This window comes from Solanum tuberosum, unplaced genomic scaffold (genome assembly GCF_000226075.1).
Source record: "Solanum tuberosum cultivar DM 1-3 516 R44 unplaced genomic scaffold, SolTub_3.0 scf00055, whole genome shotgun sequence".
In the NCBI taxonomy this organism is placed as follows: Eukaryota; Viridiplantae; Streptophyta; class Magnoliopsida; order Solanales; family Solanaceae; genus Solanum; species Solanum tuberosum.
The window spans coordinates 101,804-116,793 of NW_006238981.1; the positions used below are offsets into that span (position 1 = coordinate 101,804).

At 32.6% G+C, this 14,990-nt stretch overlaps 2 protein-coding genes across 2 annotated transcripts; one reads left to right on the forward strand and one right to left on the reverse strand.

Annotated features, from left to right (window-relative positions):
- The first annotated feature begins 664 nt into the window (after positions 1–664).
- On the forward strand, positions 665–3,278 carry LOC102585025 (aldose 1-epimerase). Its single transcript, XM_006344327.2, has 5 exons — positions 665–880; positions 976–1,025; positions 1,666–1,789; positions 1,888–1,986; positions 2,541–3,278. Exons 1-5 carry the CDS (start codon positions 706–708, stop codon positions 3,158–3,160), a joined length of 1,068 nt encoding a protein of 355 aa, XP_006344389.1. The 5' UTR covers positions 665–705; the 3' UTR covers positions 3,161–3,278.
- Positions 3,279–3,573: 295 nt separating this feature from the next.
- Positions 3,574–7,886, reverse strand: LOC102585356 (vacuolar protein sorting-associated protein 29). The gene is made up of 3 exons (XM_006344328.2): positions 7,571–7,886; positions 4,877–5,014; positions 3,574–4,105 (listed from the first exon to the last, which is right to left on the reverse strand). The coding sequence occupies exons 1-3, from the start codon at positions 7,700–7,702 to the stop codon at positions 3,806–3,808; spliced, it is 570 nt and encodes a 189-aa protein (XP_006344390.1). The 5' UTR covers positions 7,703–7,886; the 3' UTR covers positions 3,574–3,805.
- Positions 7,887–14,990: the final 7,104 nt, after the last annotated feature.

Below are 14,990 nucleotides of genomic sequence, written 5' to 3' on the forward strand. Positions count from 1 at the left end.
GTCTGAAAAATACCCCAACTTTGGTCGGATTTGCTGTTGCGATACTAAACTTTCATAAGGACCTATTACCTTCCTAGACTATTTAATACCGTATTTTAAACATATATATTTGTCCACGTGGACATAAAAAATAATGCAAAATTATAAATAGTAATATGTCCACGTGGGCACATATATACCTTTAAAATACACTATTAAATAGTTCAGGAGGTAAAAAATACGGTATTAAATAGTCTAGGAAGGTAATAGGTCCTTATGAAAGTTTAGTATCGCAACAACAAATCCAACCAAAGTTGAGATATTTTTCAGACCCTTATCCTATTTAAATAAAATAAGTGTCATGCGTATAAACAAAAAAATTGGTAAAAATAGAGATAAAAGAAAATGAAGAGGAGTGGAATCCCATATTTTCGGCTACTTTTAGCTAACAAATTACATTTATTAATGGAGAATATGGCATCACGATTTGCTCTAAAATTCTAATACGTCTTTACATTCTCAGTTTTGAATATTTGTCCTTATCACACTATTCCAAATCTTTCCTTATCAGCATCTCCATCTCAATTTACCAAAAAAAATTGTTTTTTTTATTATCTACTATTTTGTCATTTTAAGTTTTTAACAAAATCCAAAATTTCACTTATCTATATAAAAAAAAAAACTCACGCTAAAGTAAAATCATCAACAATTTATCCCCTTTCAATAATGGCCAAAAACTCTTTTTTCTACTTTTTTGCTTTTTTCACTCTTTTTCTTTGTAAAAATTCATGTAGAGCAACTGAAGAAGTTAAAGTTTATGAGTTGAAGAAGGGTGATTTTTCTGTAAAGATCACAAATTATGGTGCGACAGTTCTTTCTGTTATACTTCCTGATAAAAATGGTAATGGCAGAAAATTATTAATTTCTTACATTTTTATGCACTGTTAATTTCATATCTTCTACTCCATTAACACTCACACTGTTACTCCTTTTAAGGAAAATTGGATGATGTTGTTCTTGGCTACGACTCCATTGATGACTATAAGGTTAGTTTCTCTGTGATTTGCGGATCTAAGATTTGAAGTTTATGAGTTATTACGAGACGTTGAGTTAATATACAATGGCTTCACAATCAAATATTTAGTGAACCTTTTTAGTAAATATATAGGATTTGAATTGTGAACCCTATATTTTACTTTCTGGATCTGCTATTACCCTTTTTGTAAATTAACTTAAATAGCTGTTCCCAAAAAAGGCAGATATATATGTATAATACATGTGTTATTTGCTAGTGTTTGATCATATATATGTATAATACATGTGTTATTTGCTAGTGTTTGATCATATATATGTATAATACATGTGTTATTTGCTAGTGTTTGATCATATATATGTATAATACATGTGTTATTTGCTAGTGTTTGATCATATATATGTATAATACATGTGTTATTTGCTAGTGTTTGATCATATATATGTATAATACATGTGTTATTTGCTAGTGTTTGATCATATATATGTATAATACATGTGTTATTTGCTAGTGTTTGGTCATAGTTTTTGAAAATTCGATGTTCAAATATTTTCGAGTTGTGTTTTTTGGGCATTCACTCACAAAACTTTAAATATTTCCGTGTTGTGTTTTTGTGTGTTTGATTCTTAAATGAAGTTATTAAGTATTTGTAGAACGACACAACATATTTCGGTGGCCTAATTGGAAGAGTCGCTAATCGAATTGGAGGAGCAAAATTTGAGTTGAATGGTGTGGAATATAAATTACCAGCTAATGATCATGGAAACACACTCCATGGTATGTATAATTATTCATCCTTTTTGTTGTTAGTTAAATCTTTCCATTTTAATCATTTTTAACACTTGATTAACATGTCGAAAATCGTGTTAAATCAGGGGGTAGCAAAGGATTCTCTAGTGTAATATGGACTGTGGAAGATTTTGAAGAAGATAGTCATCTTACTCTTACCTACAATAGCTTTGATGGTGAACAAGGTACACATCATGCAATTTTTGCAGTAGATGAACCAAAATGACAATTATTTTACTTTATTGTTGTTACTTTTTCGTTTTCCTGTATGCTTTGTGATGTTTCCTCTAGTACTTGTTATATCTCTTTTCTTCGATAGGTTCTTTGATATGTGTGTTACCTAAGTTGGAAGTCTTTCGTAAACAGTCTCTTTACCTTTGTGAGGTAAGGGTAACGTTTGTATACACTCGACCCCATCTTACGAGACTACATTGTGTATGTTGTTGTTGTAGTAGTAGTAGATTGATCCTGGCGTGTAATAGGCCAGATGAGAAGAAACTAAATCAATAGATTGTACGGTAGATAAAGGATCAAATGATGAGGGGCAGATCTACCCAACATTGAACGATAACGGATGCCCTGGAAACTGCTTATGTTTTTCTTTTGCCGTTTAAAAGTTCAAAAGATTCTCATTGTTATAGCTGGATGTGAGAAACATCAATTGCTCCAATCGAATCCTTTTTACTACTATTTATTTTTCTAGCTTGACAAATTTTGACTATCAAATGTTGTGAAACAGGATTTCCAGGTAACCTTTCTGTCGAGGTGACATACATGTTCATTGAGACAAACAAATTAGCCTTAATCATGCAAGCAAAGCCACACAACAAAGCCACACCAGTGAATTTAGCTTCTCATAGTTACTGGAATCTTGGTGGACACAACAGTGGCGACATTTTGTCCCAAACTATTCAGATTTTCGGGTCCAAGATTACTCCTGTTAATGATAAGCTCATCCCCAACGGAGAAATTACACCGGTTAAGGGAACAGGCTTCGATTTCCTCCAGCCACGGACAATAGGGAGCAAGTTAAGTGAAATCCCCGGTGGATATGATATCAACTATGTGTTGGATAATACCGAGGGCAAGCATTTACGGAGGGTTGCTATTGTCCAAGAAAGCAAATCAGGTAGAAAGATGGAATTGTGGACTAATAAACCTGGTGTGCAGTTTTATACAAGTAATATGTTGGATAATGTTAAGGGAAAAGGTGGATTTGTTTACTCAAAGTATGCTGCACTTTGTTTGGAGACACAAGGCTTCCCAGATTCTGTTAATCATCCCAATTTTCCTTCCCAAATTGTGAATCCAGGGAAAACTTATAAGCACATTATGGTTTATAGGTTCACTGCCTCCTAAAAACTTTCAGATTTTTCATAACAATAAAAGGTCACTCTTAGTTATCACTTTGATTTTATATTTCACTGGTTATTTATGTTCTTAAATTAAATGTACTTTATTCCTACCTTTGACGGAATGTTGCTGATGTTAATGATACACCATTCTGAATCCTTTTAAGCAAATTTAACATAAATTTCGTTCATAAAATTGAGATTCATACTCAACATATGCAGAGAACGGAGCCTCTTCAAGGCATAATATTGCAGCTACTTATTTCAACACAACCACCAAGGGATGTGGTAAAATTATAATAAATCCCTTCACTTCTAACGAGAAATTTAGAGTCCGGGGTCAAAATATAGAGTCTATCAACGCACAATAGATAACTTTAAAGAAAAGGGAATTTTAGGAGCACAATAATCAGTGAAGACTTTGTCCAAGTTTTTTTTTTCCTTACAGAAGATTCATTCCAATCAACCAACTGAATTTTCAATGCATACTTACTAAAGTAACTGAACATAAACCTCAATTATCAGAAGCAACAGGAAAATAAAGAACAAAAGTTAGCAGAAAAAGCCTTAGAAACAAGCAAAACAAAGGAATACAATGTCTTATCGACTCTTGGGATTCCAGTAAAATCAGCTGAATTACAAGTTCTTCTATTCAATTAGCACTCTGTGTTGTTGTCTTCTTGAAATCAATCTTGTCAACTTTGACTTCTCCATCAATGAGTTCATAAACATAGACCACAACACGCAGGGCATCAATGTCCATGAGAACAAAGCTAGGGTTGACATCATATGTGATGCTACTGTAGGCACCAGTAGCAGATCCTGGATTTATAACAACCCCTGCTTCATGTTTGTAAGCTGTGAACTGATGGGTGTGTCCAGTCACAAGTATGTCTACATCCAATTGCCTTTGAAGCATAGCTAATGAGTCCAAGTCACCCCATGGAATAACCTGGAGGACAAAAAAACAAATGGAAGATACCATTACTACTAGAAAGGGCGACATGCTTGTGAAGTAAGCATATTTCTCAAATAGTTCTTAAATAAATACTTAAGTTTAGAGGAGTAAAAAAATTTAAGTGGAAGACAATTTCTGAAAAATTGTATGCAAAAAGATTAAAGACAAACAATAGTAGGAGATTTAGTGGGTCAAAAAGTGGGGGAAGTCGAGTGACAGAGACCACAATAGAGTACAAATTTTGCCCTAATATTCTTGTAAGTTAGAAGCAGAAATATTGGAATTGGACAGACATGGCACTACACCTCGAGGAAAACCAACAATAAATACAGCAGGGCTTCTTCAGCAGTATAGATAAATGCATTCAGATCTAGCAAATATGCAACAAAACTTCAATCTTGTGCTTAGCAAGAATGTTATTGCAAGTAAATTAAGTCTCTTTACAATAACATACCAACAATAGTTCCTTTTTTTATGACAACCAACAATAGTTCCTTAGCAAGATGAATAGGTAAATTTGGTGTGAGCACTGATATAGGACAAGGCAAACATAGAACCTGCAGCCAAGAGAGGCATAAACATGCACAGAGATAGGGCAGTGTGCATGTTAATACATATGTATCTGCTACATACCATACAACTAAGTGAAGAGTACTTAGATGTTAATTTTCGCCCTGACAAGAATTCAGATAACCTGAATAACCCAAATTACCTCAGCAGCTTAAAGCAGGACAGCAAGAGTAACAAAAAGATGGTGAATCAGACCTGGTGGCCATGGCATAATCCAAGCTTAAATTGACCAATCGTTAGAGTCTTAGTCTCAGGGTAACGTGTATCCTCGTCATACTCACCTCTAGTAATATGCAAGTCAGGACAAAGAGTCTTTAAGTAATCATGAACCTCCTGCAAATGTAATTTGGATGAGGTAGTCAATACATTTTCATAACGAATTTACATCTTACATGAAAGCTAAAAGACCTAGAATATGAATGTCCACACCCAATGAATTATGTAATGGGAGTAAAAGACAAATCGAATTTGTTAAGGCAAAAGATATCACACAAACTATAGGAATGATTATTCCTAGAAGTTTCTCAATACAACTTAGAAGCACAATGTGTAATCAGAGCACATTGTGGAAGTAGCCTACAGACAAAACAGTACTGATGGAGTAAATGCACATGAATTTCCTAACTATACCAAGGAGCAAGGTCTTCATTCTACAATTAACATGGTTTACTGATAAGATGTCTGTCAAATGGCTAAATTACTCCAAATATAAGCATTAGATGACTATTCAGGCTTTCTACTTTAGATTACAAGAAAGTAGAAACAATCATAAACTGATCTCATAACACAGAACTGACAATTTGCATCTCCAATTTTCTCTCCAGGTGCACAGGATAGAACACTGTTGTCAAAGGAGTGGCTTCAAGCATGCTTAGACAATGAAGTCAGGCACGCTGCAGACAGTGCGCTTCACCTCGTTTAGACAGCACTTCAGTGGAGACACCAAGGCTTCAAGGCATGGATCTTAGGAAGAACTAGCCCAGCAACTGTCTTTTAAAATGTTCGAAAAAGGTATTTTGAATAAATAAACGAGGAATAATCCATGAGCTTTGTCTTAAAAAAGGCAACACTCAAAAACAGATATGGCAAACTCGATGTCAACTCTTGAGCAAATAAAAGATGAAAATGCTAGTGATTAGGAATAGGAAAGAAGAAATTTGTAGAATAAGAAAAGTGACCAGATCACAATTAGAAATTTAAAGTTGCATCTTTGCAACTAATTCTGAAATTTAAGATGGTCTTTTAAATGTGATTTTCATATAATTCACTTAATTGCAGTTATTTTATTTTTTTGAGAAAGTTAACTTAATTGCAGTTATTTCAATTCCTCTACCTAAAGTATATATCATATGTAATTTTTCTTTTAAGTAGTTTTCTTCATCAAAACGCTACCCTTGGTTGCGCTAAGCACTCAAAAATCCAATGTGCCCTGGCACTATTATGCGCTTTTCATTAAAGCCTTTGACAGCATCGGGACAGATAATGTCACTTCTATTATTCAATTACAGCTTCTAATAGGAGAATATCTTGGACAAAAGCACAAACCACGTAAAATAGTTCTGCCCTCATGTATAAGCAACTACCAAGTTTAACCTTAAAAGTTGAGGTTATGTAGAAGAGAGGGCAAAGAGAACTAGAAGTCTAGAACAATAAAAAATGACTTGCAGGACAGTTCTTTTGTATTTCTTGATTTTGAAATTTGAATAGCCTAATCAAAAAGGAATTATAAGGTTTGGGAGAGAATAAAATAATGCTAGTTTTAAAATTAATAAGCAACAACTGGGAAGTATAGGCACGAAATAACTAATGTCAAACTATTGGAAATAGAATTTATGAAGGAGAAAAACCCAGTCAAACCAAGTATAATGTAAAAGAATTACTTCTAGAGGTTATTCAGTTTAAAAATTCCAGTTATATTTATATCCAACCGTGACATGGGAAAAGTGAGTTTAAACAACTACTTACAAATAACACCTCACGTAAAAAGATTTTACATACAAGCAATAGGATGCATCAGCAGGTAACTTATAAAAGTAAATAACCAAATAATAAACATGAATAGGTAATAAGACATGACATCTTTCCACTTATGTTATAGTTGATGGCATATAAGTGAGAGAAACTTCCTATCCAGCAATTAATTCTTCAAATTTGTTGATAGTTACCACCATGAATTCTTTCATTTCCTCAGGAAAAGAAACCTGAACTCATTGCCTTGGGCGAAATATAAAGAACATTATATGTTCTTCTCTGCTCGCTTGAATATCTAAAGACATTCACAACACCCTTATATGCTTTCTTCCGAGAGAGTTACTCAAGACACATCCATCTCCGGCTGAAATAACCTATCTAACATTCCCTTTCATAGCTTCCAAATTTCTGTTATTTAGACCCATTTATTACTCAATCTGAATTCTTGGCAGGAAAAGAAATCAAACTACTTCTTCTACGGGAAGAAACCTATCTTCTCTAGACAAACTTATCCTAATGCTTGCAATAATATTGGAAAAGAATACCGCACATTAAACAACTGTTGCACTTAGTTTTATAAATCTGAAGCAAATTTAACTGTCAAAAATCCTCTCCAATGTCTATCAATTTTCAACGGAGACTACAGTCCAGAAAATGCTAAAAATGCAACCACAGAAAATTCATCCTAGGGTTTTATCTTCTTCCAAAGGAAAATCTCACTCTATGGAATATAACTAATCTAGCACAGAAGTCGCTCAATCTCTCCATCAAAATTTAATTAGCAGATTGGCAAACAAGCAATAACCCATCAAATTAGCATAAATCTCTAATTTATACTACCGATTAGCTTAAACGATCTAATCCGACAAACTAATACAAATTTCGATTAATATAAAGCAAGAAAAAACGAACACTCACTTTAATGCATAGGTTACCAGTACAGATTACATGTTGGATCTTTCCAGGAACAAGCATAGACTTAAACTTTGCAGGAAGATCAGCAGCCCTATGCGGGATGTGAAGATCTCCCAAGGCTAAAACCAGCACCATCCTCCTCCTTAATAATCAACTCAACTCTATTCGAATTTCAAGCAGTGATCGAGAATCTGGAACAACAAAATAGATCAAAATCAAGGAATTTGAAAATTTATAATCAAATCGGTTTTGCCCATTAAACCCTCTCTCCCTCTTTGCTTTGTCGTTGAAAACTCCAGCACTGGTTTGATCGCTGAAAACAGGGACGATACGACGCCGTTGTGCCCTTTTTGGCATTTTCAATTTGTTTTCCAACTTTGCCCTTTTACTTACACATGAATCTCACGTGACTTCGAAAACTTTTCTTTCTTTTTTCTTTTTTCTTTTCCTTGGATTTATAAATTAAAAGATTGTAATACTAGGGTGCTTCTTCTTTTTTTGAGTTGTAAACATTTCGGTTGTCAATAATAATATTCACAGTTATTACCACAAAAAAAGTGATTTTTTATAATAATTTTTTACAAAAAAAAAAAGAAATTTCAGTTTCAAATTATTGTCAAAAATCAATCATCTTATTTTGGAAAGTATTTTCCTAAAATGTTTTCTAATTTTTTTTTTTTTTTTTTAGAATAGAAGTTTGTATTCGACTATTCTTATTTGACTAAGCTTCTGCAAAGTTAATAGTGTTTATTTGTTTCAAAAAGTGTTTATTTCTTAAAATTGAGATATTCAATGAAATCTTAGAAAGTCAAAAGTATATATTAAAAAATTGAGTTGTTTGGTCAAACTTTTTGGAAGATAAGTGTATTTTTTTTCTTTTCAAAAAGTGTTTATTTTAGAAAGTTAGAGATGTTTGATTAGATTTTAAGAAGAAAAAATTAATATGTATTCTTAAGTTTGGGCTTGGGACTTTCGTATTGGAGGTCTCAAGTTCGAAACCCTTTTGTTTTGCTTAAAAGAAAATTCTAAGTGGTGCATATTGTGGTTGTTAGTCGAGATTCTGCGTTAATTCTATAAATTCAGATAGGTCTTTGAAACCCCTTGCCAGCGAAAGCAAGAGATTTGTCTAGTGCGGGTTACCTCTCCTATGTGGTTTGCGAGCTATTGCATGGAAGCGGGAGTTTTACCCTGTGCACACCCAAAAGGATAGCGGCTGCGGGTTTTCCTTGTCATAAAAAAAAATAAAAATAGAGCAGAAATTGTTTTCGAGAAGTTAAAAAAAGTTTTCCCTTGAAGCACTTTTGGAACATTACTACTATAATACCAAAAAAGTTATTTTTAAATTGATTAATCAAACAAAAACTGTTATTTTCTAAAAGTCACTTAAGACAAAAAGAAAATACTTTTTTAAAATAAGCATATTTTGTTTGTAATTTGTGTTTGACAGTCCATAAACTTTCCAAAGGCGCTAAGGCCCGAGGGTGCATGCCATGCCACAAGGACAATAAAATACATTTCATTCCTTTAGGAGAGAAAAATCATAAGAATATTTTCTATCTTGAGAGAAGCTTGTTTAAATTCTATAATTTTAATGTTCCTTAATTTCTCATTCTGACCAAATGATATATATTGTGTATCTCATAATTTCATTAATGTTCCATTCTTAGTAGGTATTAGAGCTGTCAAAATGGGCTTAGCTCATGATGCCGGCCTAATCCAATTTGTTATTAGGGTAGGGTTGGGATATGATTTTCAAGCCCATTTAAAACTAGGGCTTATAGCTCGACCTATATAATCCCTTGGCCCTTGAGGCTTGATCGGGGCTGGGTCGGGGTCGGTCCATGCCATGAGCCAAAACTTTTGATTCAAGGATAAATTACAATAATCTCACTAGTATATCATTTAATTACTTAAATACACGCTATGTTGTAATATTATGAATCTTATCGGATTTTGGTACGTCCAGAATCATGTATCTCGGAATATATGGACTCAAAATTAGGTTAATTTGTTCTAGATACACTTTATCCAAGTAGATTCACATGTATTTAAGATACATAGACAAATCTCGTGCCCTCGCCTCCCTCATATCTTGCTTGTCACTCTCTTATCTCGCTCGCATATCTGGTATGCGAGATACATGCTAACTATACTAGATTTTTTGCTAGTGTTATTGAAACAACACCATTGTTGTCATATTTGATTTGAAAACCTTATCATTTTCTTGATGTTATAGAATTATAAGTTTGAAAAGAAAAAAATGAAAAAAAGGTCTAACACGCCCTAGCCCTCGGCCCTTCTAGGGTTGGGTTGGGTTGAGCATTTTCAGGCCCTTCCAAATAAAGGGGCGGCCCGCCCTAGCCCTTCAAATTCCTTGACCCGTGATGCTTGGGCCGGGTGGGGTTGGGCCGACCCTTTTTGATAGCTCTAGGAGGTATAGTAGCGTATTTAGAATTTTATGTTATTGGGCTCAATCAAAATAGCTTTAATCAACAAGTAAAATTTGTTCAAGACACTTTTTTTGTTTGGCCGGTGGAGAATTATAAACAAAATGAATAATTTTTCTTTGCATATTTTTCTGTTGCATGAATTTTGCTATACAAAAGCCCCAATCCTATTCAATTAATTAGGGTAAGTCCGGCTTCCATTGTTCTATTAGTTTGTTTTTGAGGTATTGATGTATTATTATTTTTTATCCTATCAATTTGATGATAACAAAATGTTTCCATAGAGTCATTTATTTTCCATCAATTAGACAATAACTATAGAGTTTTTTGCGTCATCTTCTTCTTCAGCTCTGTTATTTCTCGCTTGTCACTAAAAGACTGTCTGATCACTGATGGGTGCATTTCTTCCATTCTTGTCCTTTCATCCGGTGGCCCCGGCGTTAACAGGGGTAGGGAATTTGTGACGGAGTGTGGATGCCATGGCCATATTCTCAAGGATGGATTTGTTCTTAGAGAGAATGTATTGTTAGGACAACAATTTTCACACAAAAAATACTACTCCTACCTTTATTCCTTCCCCAAATTCGTATAAAAATTGAATATGTATTTTAATGTGAAATGATAAACTTCAATATTGAAATGCTTTTTCGTAAGTTATGTCAACTTTAGTAATCCCCCCTCCCCCCCCACCCACACACCACCACAAAAAAAAAAAAAGAAGACACTCTAACTCTCGCTTCAAAAAAGAGAGGCCGGCTAACCTAGTTCTTGAGGAAAATTTACATATATATGTAGGGGTGTCAAATGAGCGGGTTGAGTTGAAATTGGAGATATTAAAATGGGTTAAAATAGAAATCGGGTTAGGTCTTGATCCGCCTAAGTTTACTTTGAGCTCAAATGGGCTAAAAAAATGGGTTGGGTCTTGACCCGTCCAATTTGACCCATTTAATCTCAATAATTTCAACATAGTGATATTTTACTTTTATAATCACAATTTAAATTTCAACTCAAGATTTTTTTTTATAAAAAAAGTAACAAATGGATAGATAAATCCTAAAAGATATTAAATAGATAATAATTCATACCTTCAATATAGGAACATATCTTAATAAATAGTTTTAAAACGGATTGAAATTAGAGATTGAATTGAGCTCAATTGAGGATTCTCTTAAAATGGGTTAGGCTTGAATGAGTTGAGTTTGAACCCAATTCAAATTATCTTGAGCCCAACCCTTAAAATTCTGGACGGGTTACCTATGTTTGGGTTCATTTTTTACACCCCTATATATATGTTATGTTAAGACAAAATATCTACCATTTATAGCAATGATATTTTCTTTTTCCCTGTACACTTATATACATTTAGCTAGCATTTGACCACATATTTCTAAATATTTTGGCTAGTCATTTTTGAAAGATTTTAGGAGAAGTATTTGATTTTAAAAAATATATGATGTATGCTCATAAGTTCTAAAAATGATTTAAAATACCCACAAGTTCGTATTATCATTTTATAGTGAAAACCATGACAACAAGCATAATTAATATGAATTAAAAAAAAAGAGAGGAAGAAAATAAAAGGAAAATATCAATGATTTGTATACAAAAAACTATATTACTACATGGAATTAGAAATGACTTCAAAGAGCAAACTTGGATAAAAATTGTATTAAATATGTATATAATGGTATAAATTTTGTACAAAAAACTAGGAATGAAATCCAGTCCAAAACTATAAATGATATTGAGGGTTTTTTTTTATAAAATATAGAAGTTTGGAGTAATTTTAAAAAAATTTCAAATACCAGAATTTGTCCGAAATTTTAGTTTTTTTAGAACTTGGGATATTTGCCAAATATATTTGCCAAGTAATAACAAATTATATGGTCAACACTAGTTCCCAATTTTTTCTCAAGTTTTCCCAAATATATTTGTGGCCAAACAGATCCTTATAATACAATTTTAATATATATTACAGAGAATAATTTATAATACACATTACACCTATAATACAATTTTTATTAATGGATAATACATTTATCACACACTTTGATACACTTATAACATATTGTGTCAATTTCTTACCAAATAATCATAATTTACTTTTGATACATAGTGCAGATTTATCATTATATTGCTAATAAAAAATATCACTAAAATCAATAATTATTTATTAAAAAAATACTCACACAAATAATTTTACCTTCCTTTCTTAAGGGAAAATTGTACATAATGGCAAACTATTAATTCAAATTAAATGGTATAATCACACTTTGATTTAATTGTGTCCTGTAGCAAACTGTTTGCCAGCGCCTCTCTCCCTCAAACTCTCGCTCGCCACTCTCCTCTCTCGCTCACTCCCTCTCTGCTCGCCTCTCTCGCTTTATACAACACAATTGTATAAATTGCGTTTCTGTTTGTATAAAGCGCGAGAAAATTGTATATACACATGCAAATACATATATATTCGTCCTATACACTTATAATTATACAATAAAATATCCCTGCCCAGTTTTATGTTTGTATAATGTATAATTTATGTTTGTATAAAGCGAAAGAGAGAGCGATTTTTGATATACAAATATTTTTGTCAACGATTTATACAAACAAGAGGCTAACAACAATTTATACAAAATGGCCTGCTAGCGAAATTATACAAATCTGAAGAGGAGCCAACGAATTATACAATTGTTTCTTTTTGTATATATGTATAACGAAATAGACAGCTTTCAATTGTATATGTACAGCGAATTATACATATATATGTTTGCTATGGAGCGCAATTATGCAAACTTTGTTATAGCATACAAATATGATTTTTATGTTTGCTATATGTTAAAGTTGCTCTTTTCTTAATGGGTTGAGGGTTGGGACTTGGGCCGAACACCCATTCCTCCCACCCAACCCGCCCCTCAATCCAATCTGCTAAACTATGGCCCTACTCATTAAAGTACTAACTCGACCGCAACCTAGTAGGGCCACACTTCAATTCGCGGTCTAACCTTGTTCACACCATTACCTGGCAAGACTAATACTCCCTCTCCCAATTTATGTGACTTACTTTCATTTTTAATCAGTTTAAAAAAGAATGACACATTTCTATATTAAGTAACAATTTAGCTATAAAATATCTATTTTAACCTTAATGAAATGATTTACAGCCACACAAATTTCTATCATTCATTTTGGACCACACGTTTTAAAAGTCTTCATTTCTTTCTTAAACTCCGTGCCGAATCAAACTACCTCACATAAAATGGGACGGAGGGAGTATAACTCAGTCAAAAGTAGAAGGGTAACATAATCAAAACACAAAAACATTTTCAAGTAACATTATGATAAAATTTCTTATTTATCGATTTATTTTCTAAATTGTAAATAAATTGTCCGCATATTTCACTTAGACATCTTAGTTCAATCTTACATCTATGGAACACTTTTAATATTTAAAAATTATTCATATTAGACATTTTTTAAAAATTATAATCAACAAAAACTGTAAAATGTATTATATACTCCCGCGATAACATGATAAAATGACTAATTAAAAGAGTACATATGACGGCTACTCCTCCTGCACTTGAGGCTGCGCCTAATACTTCGATTGTTTCATTAGTCATTTCACCCCTACTAGATTTGTATACCGTTGTAACATGCATCTTTCGAATATCTAAATAAAATCTAGCAACATAATGGTAGTACTTTTGATTATCAGAATAGAATTCAACATAATAACAATAGAGTGATTACGAATGTGGCATATGTCACACTATCTTCGGGAAAACACATGAACACTCTATGTTTAGAGAGAATATATTATTGTAACACAGTTTGAACATTTGTTAATCGTTCGATTTAGAGTATCAAAATCAACAAGCGTGTTGGAATTTTTTGTTTTATTTTTGTTTTAAAAAAAACTATTATCTTTGTCGTCTTCGTCCCCCCTTCATGTTCTTTAATTTTGTTTTTAAATCTAAATTTGGATTATTATTTTTTACGTTTATATTTATTAATTTCACATAATGATATTGTTATTTATACAATTAAGGATTAATTTCAGTTAATAGATGTTAGCCATGTGTTTGTAATATATTATCTTGATGTCTATTGTAAAAACTTTTTTTATTAATATAAAGATTAAATTGTTTGATTCAAAGTTCTAAAAAATTTCTAGTAAAATGTACTTAAATTGCTTTTTATGGTAAATTTGATTAATTGATTTTATAAAAAGAAATACTCAAAGTTGAGTGATTTTATTGATACAAAACAAAATTGAATAACTTAACAACATAATTTTTCAAAATTGAGTGGCGTTTTGAGATATTTACTCAATTAGTCTGCTACATCCCTTTTCTGGTGTTCGGATTGAATTGCCCCGTCAAAATACCACATTACTACAAACACAGGCTTTTTGCTGAAATATGTTCTATCAAAATCAGTTGGCGCGCAAGAAAATCATTGACTTGTCTTGGCATGACTTTATCATTACATGCAAATTGCTCAAGTTATTGGTAATTGAGTTGTTGCATAAAAGAAGTTGTTGGATCGTTTAACTTTTGGATCTTTGTTGTTTAATTTAGGTTTGCTCTTTCCTCAGTGCTTTAGAGTGAGCGTAATGTTATGACCCGCCACTTTGATATTCAAGTTTCAATATTAGTGTAATTGTTTCCCCGTTATATATCCTGCATCATTGGTTCGAAGCATATATATATTTAATATTGTACGACATGTATTAATTTTATCATTTATTTATTTTTCGAGTATGAACTTGCGTCCACAGAGTTATGATTCTCATTGAGTGGATCCTCCTACGAAACTTGTGTTATTATGAGGGTCTTGCAAGACGTCTCGTGTTGTCTTTTTTGATGTACACAAGACTTGCAAATATCGAGTAAAGTAGGTCTTGGGCAACGGTTGGTTATTTGCTTATTTTCAAGTTGCTTTTATGACAAATATAATATTAAAAAATTGATGGA